The sequence below is a fragment of the Tachysurus fulvidraco genome, chromosome 2 (assembly GCF_022655615.1).
Source record: "Tachysurus fulvidraco isolate hzauxx_2018 chromosome 2, HZAU_PFXX_2.0, whole genome shotgun sequence".
Classification (NCBI taxonomy): domain Eukaryota; kingdom Metazoa; phylum Chordata; class Actinopteri; order Siluriformes; family Bagridae; genus Tachysurus; species Tachysurus fulvidraco.
The window spans coordinates 18,092,253-18,104,822 of NC_062519.1; the positions used below are offsets into that span (position 1 = coordinate 18,092,253).

General features: G+C 43.9%; 1 protein-coding gene across 9 annotated transcripts in view; it reads right to left on the reverse strand.

Moving 5' to 3' along the window:
- Positions 1–12,570, reverse strand: part of erc2 (ELKS/RAB6-interacting/CAST family member 2) — a 38,672-nt gene that overhangs the window by 10,268 nt on the left and 15,834 nt on the right. For 7 of the 9 annotated variants that reach the window (XM_027137466.2, XM_027137467.2, XM_027137469.2 and 4 more), the window contains 10 exons: positions 10,971–11,408; positions 10,260–10,334; positions 8,026–8,181; positions 5,355–5,522; positions 5,025–5,192; positions 4,816–4,953; positions 4,512–4,652; positions 4,036–4,176; positions 3,017–3,052; positions 1,232–1,434 (listed from right to left, as the gene is read on the reverse strand). In XM_027137466.2, the coding sequence (XP_026993267.1) occupies positions 1,232–1,434; positions 3,017–3,052; positions 4,036–4,176; positions 4,512–4,652; positions 4,816–4,953; positions 5,025–5,192; positions 5,355–5,522; positions 8,026–8,181; positions 10,260–10,334; positions 10,971–11,408 (1,664 nt within the window). The remainder of the gene's footprint in view (positions 1–1,231; positions 1,435–3,016; positions 3,053–4,035; positions 4,177–4,511; positions 4,653–4,815; positions 4,954–5,024; positions 5,193–5,354; positions 5,523–8,025; positions 8,182–10,259; positions 10,335–10,970; positions 11,409–12,570) is intronic. The other 2 variants (XM_047805935.1, XM_027137473.2) reach the window with 1 other exon arrangement.

Here is a 12,570-nt window from a genome sequence, read left to right on the forward strand (position 1 = left end):
GTAGGTATTATATGTCACTGTAATGTCACTGTATGTAACATACTGTATGTCACTGTATATACTGTGTATGTCACTGTAATGTCACTGTATATACTGTGTATGTCACTGTATGTAATAAATGTCATTGTATGTAATAAATGTCACTGTAATGTCACTGTATATACTGTGTATGTCACTCTATGTATTGCATGTCAGTGTAATGTCACTGTATATACTGTGTATGTCACTGTATGTAATAAATGTCATTGTATATACTGTGTATGTCACTGTATGTAATAACTGTCACTGTATATACTGTGTATGTCACTGTATGTATTGCATGTCAGTGTAATGTCACTGTATATACTGTGTATGTCACTTTATGTAATAAATGTCACTGTAATGTCACTGTATATACTGTGTATGTCACTTTATGTAATAAATGTCACTGTATATCCTGTGTATGTCACTTTATGTAATAAATGTCATGGTAATGTCACTGTATATACTGTGTATGTCACTATGTATTGCATGTCACTGTAATGTCAGTGTAATGTCACTGTACAGTATATACCGATATACTGTGTATGTCACTTTATGCAATAAATGTCACTGTAATGTCACTGTATATCCTGTGTATGTCACTGTATGTAATAAATGTCACTGTAATGTCACTGTATATTCTGTGTATGTCACTTTATGTAATAAATGTCACTGTATATCCTGTGTATGTCACTTTATGTAATAAATGTCACGGTAATGTCACTGTATATACTGTGTACGTCACTATGTATTGCATGTCACTGTAATGTCAGTGTAATGTCACTGTACAGTATATACTGATATACTGTGTATGTCACTTTATGCAATAAATGTCACTGTATATACTGTGTATGTGAATGTATGTAATAAATGTCAGTGTAATGTCACTGTATATACTCTGTATGTCACTTTCTATATCGCATGTCACTGTATGTATTCATGTCTAATTACATAACATGAATAACTGCAACACTGTGCTCTAAAAGTCACAGTCACAAAAAAATCTACCGTGAGGCAAATAATGACGGGAGTCATGTAATAAAATCTTAACTAACCAATAGTGTCAGTTAGCCATAAAAATAAATCTGCACTAGACAAAATGTTTACAAAAATACAAATAAAACCTAATAATGTGAGTCAAAACATTGCTTAGCAAATGTCCAACAGAGAAGAGAAACCATTTCCCAGAGAAAAATGTCAGCGTCCTCACCTCTCCAGCTCGGCAATCTTCTTGTCCTTGTCGTTCTTCTCGCTTTCCACATCGCGGAGGATATCCAGCAGCCTCTCCACCTCTGTCTGTGCTTTCCCCGACTCCTCCTTGTAGAAGGTCACCTCCTTCTCCAGGTGTTTTACTCGCTCCATGTAGTCCGGGTTCCCCCGAGAACCCTGCTGGACCTCCACATCATGGGCCTTCTGGAGAGCAAACACAATGAGTACAGAGGGATTTAAGGACCTGAATTAGACTGCAGTATTTACACCTGGTCCAATCACACTAGGATTTGGCTCATGAGCAATGCTCTGAGAACGTTTGGGTGGGACAGTCACAGTACGAGAGCTTGACTTCGGATTCGGTGAGAAAGCGATATGTTTTGGGTTACAGCTATGAAAGTGAGCCAAAGTACACTGTACTGTACATTTGCTTCATATAATGTTTACTTCAAACTCATTAGTGAGGAAAATATTTACACGATCAGCTCATTTACAGTGAGAGTTAGCACATCACCACCACCACCACTGCCACCACCACTACGTACAACAACAACAACAGTGTACACCACTGATGAAGACAGACACAAAGGAGTGAAAGACAGAACACAGACACACAGACAGAAACAGCACACTGTGACGTCACCTCACTCTTATACCCATAAATCTGCACACAAGCAAATTGATGAGACAGAAGTGAAAGTGCCAGGATGTTGACTGACTGACTGACTGACAGACTGACTGACTGACTGACAGACTGACAGACCAGCAAATGAGGCCATGCAGATAAGCTGCACTTGCAATACATATGTTTACACACAACCTGGAGATGAGCAGCCAGTCGTTACTAAAGCTTCAATATAAAGGTGTTATGGTAACGGCAGCCTATTGCAGACATGAGGAACCCGTTGGGGTGGGGTTTGTGTGTGTGTGTGTGTGTGTGCTAGTGCTACATTCTGTAGACTGCGATTTTACCTGAAGAGTGCCTGGTGCCTCACTTCACCAGTAAGTAACATTACGTCATCTTATGTGACATTACGTCATCTTATATAACATTACTTAATGTATGTGACATCATGTCATCGTATGTAGCATTATGTCATCGTATGTAACATTATTTAATCTTATGTAACATTACGTCATCTTATGTAATATTGTTTAATCGTATGTAGCATTATGTAATTGTACATAACATTGTCATCATATTCAACATTATTTAATTGTATGTAGAATTATGTCATCATATGTAACATTACATCATCATATTTAACATTATTTAATAGTATGTAACATTGTCATCTTATGTAATATTATTTAATCATATGTAACATTATGTCATCATATTCAACATTATTTAATCATATGTAACATTACATCATCATATTTAACATTATGTCATCGTATGTAACATTTTGTCTTCATATTTAACATTATTTAATCTTATGTAACATTACATTACGTCATCATACATCTAGATATCTATATACATCTGGGAGATCTACCAGATTACAGACTGCTGTGATTGGCTAAAAGTGATTGGAGGAAAGTGACACCCATGAGGTTTTAGATGCAGTCACCAGCTCCTCAGTTCTGGTGTAGCATCTCTGCTGGAACCAACTAACTGTGCTGGTTTGTAAATGTTATGAAATGCAGTAATGCATTGATGTGTGTGTGTGTGTGTGTGTGTGTGTGTGTGTGTGTGTGTGTGTGTGTGTGTGTGTGTGTGTGTGTGTGTGTTTTCTCATGCTTTCAGTACATGTCGTGTGTGTGGGTCCTGAGAGACACTTACAGGGTTGTTCATCTGATTGAACAGCTGCTCGGCTTGCTGCATTGCAATGGTGAAGAGGAGAAGGACCGGAGGAAGAGAAGGAGAGGAGGAGGAGCAGGAAGGGAGGAGGAGGGGGAGGAGGAGGAGGAGATATTAAACAGACAATGAGGAGGATGAAAATAAAGAAGGGAGACCCAGAGAAACATTGTTAGGAACAGCATTAGCCACTTTTTATGAGCAGGTACAGTAGAAGTTGCTTTTTTTTTAAAAATCACTGATTCAGGAACAGTCTTTATTCTGAAAGCTGGTCTGAGCTGTTAAACAGACAAACAGCTAAACTGATCTTGGATCAGTGGCAAATAAAAGCAACATACCAAATGAACAGACACAGAGGAAGGTAGTGGAGTGAGGGAGGGGGGATGGAGTGCAGATTTCAGTAAGAGTCAGGGTGTGGCCCTGTGGACCTTATACCCCTGGTGTGGCCCTGTGGCCCTTATATAACATAACACAATGGTTATCAGGAGCTTTAGTAACCCCTGGTGTAAATGCCACCAGATTCTTCACGTAGCCTGCAGATCACACGCTACGGCTCTGAACAACGAGGTGAGGAACACGATATTCAGGACGTGTTCATGACCTGCCGTTATTGATTATTTTGGCAGACATGTTTATGCAGAATGAGCGATAACTCCATGGGGATTTCACCAAGAGTTTTTCTCTCTCCTTCTGTTTTTAGCTTTCTGACAGAGTCTAAGGTTTCAATCCACTGTCATGTTACAGGAAGTTAGAAACGATCTGAAGATTCGTGTCGCCATCTTGACACACGTCACATGACCTGTTAAATATTCGGCGTCCATCTGTTACCCCCAAACAGCCCTGAAGTGTAGCAGAGAGTGGGGCTGTTTTCTCAAAGACACTATCTGATGAATCATTACATTAATATTAAGTATTAATCATTCATAAAGATATTAATATTTCTGTACTTTTCTCTTATCCATCTGTAAGTCTCTGACCTCAGACCAGTCTGATGAACAGCGTACCTTCTGCAGCTGTGTCTCCAGCTTGCTGCACTCCTCCTTCTTCTGCTCGATGGCGATCTCCAAAGATTTCAGCTTGGAGTCTTTCTTCAGGCCGGACGAGGCCAGAGAGGAGGCGTGTTCCTTTAGGTCTATTAAACTGGACTGGAGACAGACGGTGAGAAAGCAAGACGTGAATGAGCAGATGGTACACATCCTGTATAGAGCACACACATACACACACATACACACACACACACACATGCATGCGCACGCTCGCTCACTCGCTCACTCACTCACTCACTCACTCACTCACTCACTCACTCACTCACTCACTCACTCACTCACTCACTCACTCACTCACTCACTCACTCACTCACTCACTCACTCACTCACTCACTCACTCACTCACTCACTCACTCACTCACTCACTCACTCACTCACTCACTCACTCACTCACTCACTCACTCACTCACTCACTCACTCACTCACTCACTCACCTCTTTCTCTGTCAGCTCCACCTGTAGACTGCTGACCTTCTCCTTCAGATCTTTGTTCTCTTTCTTGTACGAGTCGAGCTCCTCCACGCGCTCCCGGTCCTCTCGCTCTCTCTGCTCCTTCAGACGCTCGATGATTCGCTCCTGAGACACACAACATTCACAAACACAAACACAATTTCTTCTTGCACATTTTCTCACAGGCAAATGGACCTTCAGTGTGTGTAAAGGCTAAGCCTCCTTCGCTGTACCGAGGCCACGCCTCCTCCAGTTAACAGAGTCTACTCCTGCTGTAGTGTACACAGACCTTCTCAGACAGAGCCTCCTCCAGCGTGGCCAGGGCCGTGTCCGTGTTGGTCGAGTCGGTCTGCAGGGACTTCACTCTGTCCTTCAGGTTCCCCAGCTGTTTATCTTTATCCCGCAGTTGCTCCTGCAGGTTCTCAATCTGAGAGAGAGAAGTATTTAGCACATGCAGGTTCTTGTGTAGCCTCAGCTAGTGAATTCCAGGAGATGTACCTTCTTCTGCAGTACGTTGATTTTGCGCTCTTTGACCTCCAGCATGTCCTTCATGTCACGGATCTCTCCAGCGAGTGTGCCTTTCTCCTCGGTCAGGTCCTGCAGCTGCTTGCTCTTCTTATTCAGGAAGGACTCCTTCTCCTCGAGACGTAGCCGCAGAGCATCCACCTGCACACACACACCAGCGCCACCATTACCCACATCCCATAATGATCTCCTACACAGCATACTGCTAGAAACGTGCAACAAGTTGCCGGTGAACACAGTGAAAATAAACGCCAGTCATAACGTGTGTGTGTGTGTGTGTGTGTGTGTGTGTGTGTGTGAGACCTCAGTCTGCAGAATAGCTGCTCGTTGCTCTTTGGCCGTCAGAGACTCTTTGAGAACCTCGATGTGCTGCTTGCAGTCTGAGTTCTGATTGTTTAGAGTCTCCAGCTTGGTCTGCAGAGCCAGCAGCTCCGACTCTTTCTTCGACAGCTCCTGCTTCAACTGATCAATCTGAGGGAAAATCACAAACTCATCACATCTAAACTAGACATTTAAATAGACGTGAGAAGTAGTACTAAAGAATTAACATGAAAGAAGCTGTTTAATATTTTTCATTCATTCATTCATTCATCTTCTACCACTTATCCGAACTTCTCGGGTCACGGGGAGCCTGTGCCTATCTCAGGCGTCATCGGGCATCGAGGCAGGATACACCCTGGACGGAGTGCCAACCCATCGCAGGGCACACACACTCTCATTCACTCACACACTCACACACTACGGACAATTTTCCAGAGATGCCAATCAACCTACCATGCATGTCTTTGGACCGGGGGAAGAAACCGGAGTACCCGGAGGAAACCCCCGAGGCACGGGGAGAACATGCAAACTCCACACACACAAGGTGGAGGCGGTAATCGAACCCCCAACCCTGGAGGTGTGAGGCGAACGTGCTAACCTCTAAGCCACCGTGCCCACCCCCCAATTAAAGAAGCTGTTTTTTTTATATATATAATTTTTTTAACTAGAATCATCATCAACAGAAATATTTTATAGTTAATGTTTTCTGAAATTCTAGAATTCGTTGCTGTGAAATAGAACAAGTTGTTGTTCATCTGAACAAGTAATGAACAGGAAACAAACCTAGAGCACTGGATTCAGACGGAGTAACTCATTATATACCCTTGATTACTTCCATTAACCTTAATTATAGCCATTGTGATTAAATTACATTAACGTGAAGTTTTTATTTAAACTCCGACAGCACCGACGGTTCAGATCTCACTTCCTGGACGAAACCTTAAACTACAAACTGGCAAAAAGTGTTGAATCGTTCTTTATCGTGTTATAACCGATCGGCGTGAAGCTTCTGAATGAACCGTAATCAAGTAAACATGAGAAGAAAAGTGAAAGTGCGGATGTTTTTCCTCGTTGTTTACATCCTCAGCATTCATTCAGCAGAATAACAGATTTACGAATCACGAATCAGCCTCGAGTCAATTTGAATGTTATTAAAATGCAGTAAATGCTCACAGCAGATTAGAGAGCGTTCAAGAAGACAGACGGTGTTAAACGAACGTGTGGAGGGAACGCAGATGGGGGGGGGACGTATGAAGTCTTCACCGGTCCACTTAGATCCTAAAACCTGAGGCCCTACCCGAGAGCCGAGCCGGTTCGGGTCTAAAAGTTTCACGTGTACCTCGGATACGGGTCGGTATAATAATAGCGCCATCGGGTCTCGGGTAATTTAAAATGAATGTGTTTTTATCGAACGAACCCGAGAAGACCCGAACTACTGTATCTCATGTGTGTGTGTGCCTCGACTCGAGTCCTTTTCCAACCTCTCCTCTGTTTGCCAAGACCGTTTGCGACATGTGGCTGGTGACGTGTGGCTGGTGGTGAGATATTTTTCGTTGAAACAGACCTGTCAATCAATTTTGAATCCACTCTGTAGCGGTTACTTTAGTGTAGAGTTACGCAACATTCGGGTCCAGTCGGGTTAAAAAAAAAATGCCGTCTTGTCGAACTCGGGTCTAAGTTTTTTAAGGTTTTTCTCGGGTCGTGTCTTTCTTATAAAAAAAAAAAAAAATGATGCACGTCGGGTTCGGGTAAAAAGTGACTCGGGTCATTTCTGTAGACCCGAGAAGACCTCTGGTGTGAAGATGTTACTTGTGTTTCGTGTGAGTGCAGATGAACCCCTGCTGAAGGAACGCTGCAGTAAATGAAATCAGGTCCATCAGCAGTGCAGCTCTGCTCCTGCTCAACACATGCTCACTGCTCATTACACCACAAGGCTTTCCATCATTCATGAAGCGTTCAGCTCCAGCGCTCGCTCTCCTGCCGTCCGACTGCAGCCCGTCACCGCACGTTTTTTTTTTTTTTTTTTCACTTTTATTTTCCACCACTAGCAACAAGCGAGTTCTCCTTTCTGTGCTTACGTCTCAGAGAGTGTCAGAATCGAGCATCAGCATCAAGCAGATTTGTAGTATGAAGCTCACCGAGAGTGAAGGAGTGGCTTTTATATATATATATATATATATAGACACAAAGACACAGGCACTTTCTTTCATGGTAACTCAGAGTTGTATATAAGCATAAACAGTTATAGCGGCTATAAACAGTCGTCCCTTCGCTTTATCCTCAGCTCTCACCTGAGGCAGACACAGAAGCCTCGATCCCGTCTGATCTAACGGCTTTAGCTCTGACCGCCACGGCGCCTTAGAGACCGTTACTTTACATAAACTTCTCATTACACAAAACTTGTCCAAAACTTGTTCAAAAAGAGCTGCTGCTATAGAAACCGTATTAGAGCAAGCACAGTAGTATAAAGCTGCACTTCTGTCAGAGAAACTGCTGTTACAGAGAATGAACCGACACCTGATGACCAATCAGGATCCAGAACTCAACAGATCGCTGCAGAGATCAGATCCTGGTGGTATTTTTACTGTGCAGATAAACACATCGAGTCTCTGAGCCCATGTAGCGGCAAGCGTAGCGGTGCAGAGAGCTTTACCTTGGTCTTCATGAATTTGGAGTGGTTCTTGTAAACCTCCATCTGTTTAATCTCCTCCTCGCGGTCCTCTGTGCTCAGCAGGCCGTTGGCCTTCAGCATCTGAATCTCGTCCTCCAGGTCTCGGATGTTCCGCTCCAGAGAGGCGATCTTCGTGTCCTGGAGGAAGAGTTTGGACGAGAAATTAGCGCCGATTGGCTCCATGCTGGTGGACCAAAGCACTCTGGTTTCACTCTGGACTATTCAAAAAATATCAGAGTGAAACAGAAGAGAGAGAGAGAGAGAGAGAGTGAGAGAGAAAGTGAGAGAGAAAGTGAGAGAGAGAAAGGGAGGCTGTGGGTGTTGTGCAGGAAAAAGAGGACCTGCAGTGCAGAATCCTGTTCCTATCATGCTAATGGAGCAGCATCTCAGTGCTGATCGGCTGAACTGGAAACGCATCCGGTTGCAGATTAGAGAGATAGAGAACAAGACAGAGAGAGAGAGAGAGAGAGAGAGCAGTGTGTGTGTGTGTGTGTGTGTGTGTGTGTGTGTGTGTGTGTGTGTGTGTGTGTGTGTGTGTGTAAAACTGCAACAGTGCGCTTCTTGTCTTTCTAAATAAATAATAGCATGCTTTTCAGATTAGCCGCGGCCCTGAATCACCTTCCCACAGAGAACTCGTCCTTTCTCGCTCCCGATCCCTTGCTCACTCGTTCTCTTTCTCTTCCCTCCTCTCACATATCACAGTCTGGTTGCTGGAGAGATATTTATCCTTCACCATATTACGTTAATTTCCTCTCGCATGCGTATTTATTAGTTATTAGCACTAGCTAGTTATTAGTTCATTATTAGCACTAATGTATGCTAGGTGCCGGTTTTAACGGCAAAACCGTTTCCTGCTGAACTGAGGCAGCTGTTAGCAAACACACACACGGGTTGCTGTGAATTCAGCACATGAGCTGAGGTGAAGAGCTTTCTGGGATCGGCTACATTGGGGAAGTCGCAGAACTTTGCGTTGACTGATTGAAATTCAGCAGTTCTGAAGCCAGAGCCTTTTGGAGACCAGCTGCTCTCGAACGCTCCATATCTCCATCATGAAGCCAGGAAACACTTCTGACCGAGGAGCTTCATCACGACTGATACCAGATCCATCTGGATACCTGCATTTTTTGAGCGTTTTTGAGAGAAGCATGCAGACTCAGATCAGACAGATCCTCCTGCATGGAGAAGGTCCATGCTGCTGCTCCAGGTTCCTACAGGTCTGTCAAAGCAATCGCACACATGCTGGATGTACAAACATCACAAATAGAAGGAAAGAAGAAGAAAATTGTTCTGCACTTTTACCCTTCAGGTGCAAATAATCAGCATCAGCATCCCTGCCCTTCTTCTGGTCTCATCTGTCTCTCTCTTACTCTATCTCTCCCTCTCTCTTACTCTATCTCTCCCTCTCTCTTACTCTATCTCTCCCTCTCTCTTACTCTATCTCTCTCCCTCTATCTCTCTCCCTCTCTCTTACTCTATCTCTCTCCCTCTCTCTTACTCTATCTCTCTCCCTCTCTCATGCCTGCGTTAGTGGTTTCGCCATTGTAAACAACCCCGCTCCTGTTCCCATAGTAACAGAATCAGTCCTCTACCAATGGCAGGAGGATGAGTGAGCGGAGAGAGGAGAGCAGGGAGAGGAGAGAGTGCGCACTACGGGAAAGCGGTGCATTATGGGAGTTTACAGTGAGGGAGTAGGCGAGTTAACGAGTGTCGATTGGGTGGCGTGAGAAATCACAAGGAAACCAGTTGGTCATACGGGCTTCGTCGTGGAATCACGTGGGTGTTGCAGTGTAGCATTCTGGGTATTATTACTCTCAGGGAGTCCAATCACGAATGTGTGTGTGTGTGTGTGTGTGTGTGTGTGTGTGTGCATGAGTGTGTGTCTAAAGGAGCTGCATGAGGTCATGCTTTATTTTTAGAAGTGTGTGTAATGGCTCTGCTGGTGAGGAGGTGGCAGCCTAGTGTAGCCAAGTACACACACACACACACACACACGCTCTTTCATCTAAGCATCCCACAGAGCCTTATCTTCTTCTTTCTTCTGATCCTTTTTCACTCTTTAATTTATAATATATTATAATGTCATATTGTTCATATTATTATTATTATTATTATTATTATTATTATTATTATTATTATTATTATTATTATTATTGAGGTTTGATGAGTGTTTTTTGGGGGTGGGTTGGGGGGGGCTCTTTACGTTCCTTCGCTCTCACCTTCATCTCTATGATCGTTTGCAGGGCTTTGGTCTTGCTCGGGTCCTGGTGCAGCTGGTTTCTTCGGTGAAGCTCCTGAAAATAAAGCTCAGGAGTCAGGACACACTCACGGGGTCACATTCAATCATTTTAGAGATGAAACAAAAGCACATGAAATCACCCCAGAATCTGAAAATAAAAAAACAACAACAACAGCATCATCTGAACTGAGGTGGAGAGCAGAGAGAGATGGAGGTGAGCGCCCACAGGACAGTGAAGGCTTTATTCTTGTCTCTAATCTATATGAGAGTGATGAGTGCAGCAGAGGGCGGAGTCACACACACAGACAGAAGGGAGAGAAACTTTCTGCTCACTGGGCCAGGAGATGGGTGAAGTGACTAACTGGTCCAGACTGGTGAAGGTGAACACACACTTCCTGTAATTACAACGTACAGACGTGCGTCTTCACCTGATACACACACCATCACTGCTGACTACACGTGTGTTAGAACATCGTCCTAGAACTAGATGGGATTCTGCTGCTTTCTTAACAGCATTTACAGACAAATAAATGATTTTGTCTCAAATTTAAAGACAAAATCTAAACCAGCCTTTGCACCCACACACACGCACACACGCGCACACGCGCGCACACACACACACACACACACACACACACACACACACACACACACACACACACACATATATACCTGTGTCATGTGAGCATACCTCTCTCAGGTGAAGGTTCTCTTTCTCCTTCTGGTCCAGTATGACCTCGAGGTGCCCGAGTTGAGCCTCAGCCTCTGCGATTCTTCTTGCCCTGTCCTGCTCCTCCTCGTCTGAGGTTCTCCCAGACACCGGAGGGAGCCCTTTGCTTTGCAGCATCTCCAGGAGTTTCTTGATGGACTCGTCCCTGGCGCCCAGCGTCTGTTTCTGTGTCTCGATCCTCAGCTCCATCTCCTCCAGAGTCTTCCTCAGCAGGAAGAGCTCTTTGGCCTGGCGGTCATGTTCGGCCTGCAGGCGGCGGAAGTTCTCCTCAGTCAGCTCGATGGTGGTGAAGTGCTCTGCTCCGGCAGGTCTGGAATTGCTTTCCTGTTGCAGGAGGTGGTTCAGGTCACGCTGGGTCCTCAGCTCATCCTGAAGAGCCTGAATGGTCATCTGCAGATGCTGGAGGAAAGCAGAGATGGACATTAACACGACCGGATTTAGGACCGTTGGATCTCCTAACACGATATTAGCAGCGTGAAACTTTCTTTACGTCATGTTTCGACTCATGAGTGAAATTATATTCACTGGATTCTTTTAATACTTTCACAGGATGCAGGAACTCTGTCTGGCCTGGAGGTGTGACGTTAAAGCTGTCACTCAGGAATCCAGTCACACCACATGTTGGGAGTGTTAATGAGAGCTCAGAGCTTCTTTGTAGTGTTTAAAACTTTAGTCAAACACAATAAAGATGAGACAAGAGCCAGAAAGTGGAGCGTGTGCCGATTTCAGCTCTGCTCTTCTACATCATCCTCATCCTCACCTCTTTATTTTTACTTACTTTACTTTATTTAGCACCATGTCGTCCTCATGCCTTCTCCTGTCATTTCTGTTGACGTTCACCTTTATTTAAACAACATCATTACCCTCCGGGCTTCACTTTATCACTCCCTTCTCTGTGGTTTTATCTGAATGTTCTTTCTCTAGCTCCTTATTATGCAGCTGCACTCTTTTACTTCACATCTTTGTTATTTTGTGTCGTTTCTATCTGCATTTTCTCCTCCTTTCTCTTTCTTTATTGTGATCCTTGTGTCATTTATTACTGGCCTTTTTTTTTTTTTTTACTGGTCTTATCTAGATCGTTATTATTTCCTTTTTACTTCCTGCTTCCTGTTCCAAACACTCTGGAGTTGATTAAGGATGTCTTTTTTTATTGATTTTTCTTTCTTTCTTTCGGTTTGATTGACTCGCCCGTCTGCTCCGTGCCCTGTCCGGCTGAGCGGTCAGCGTTTTTTTTTTTGCTTTCAATTACAAAATCTATGGGAGTTTATCTCCATCATTCCTCTTCTCTGTGCTTTAGTGGGTCTGCGTCCAGACTTCAGATAGCAGAAAAGACAAACTAATACATTATGTCCAAAGTGCTTCTACCACTCTGAGAGATGGACAGATTTAAAAAAAAAAGAAGAGAAAAAAAGCATGAAGCAGGAATTTGTGACAGGGCATGATGGGAAAAATGTGGTGGGTGGAAGGGGAAAGGAAACGTCAGATGTAGACAAACATATGGAGCATGCAGCAAACACACACACACAAACACACACACATGTGGATCAGCACTGCACACAGA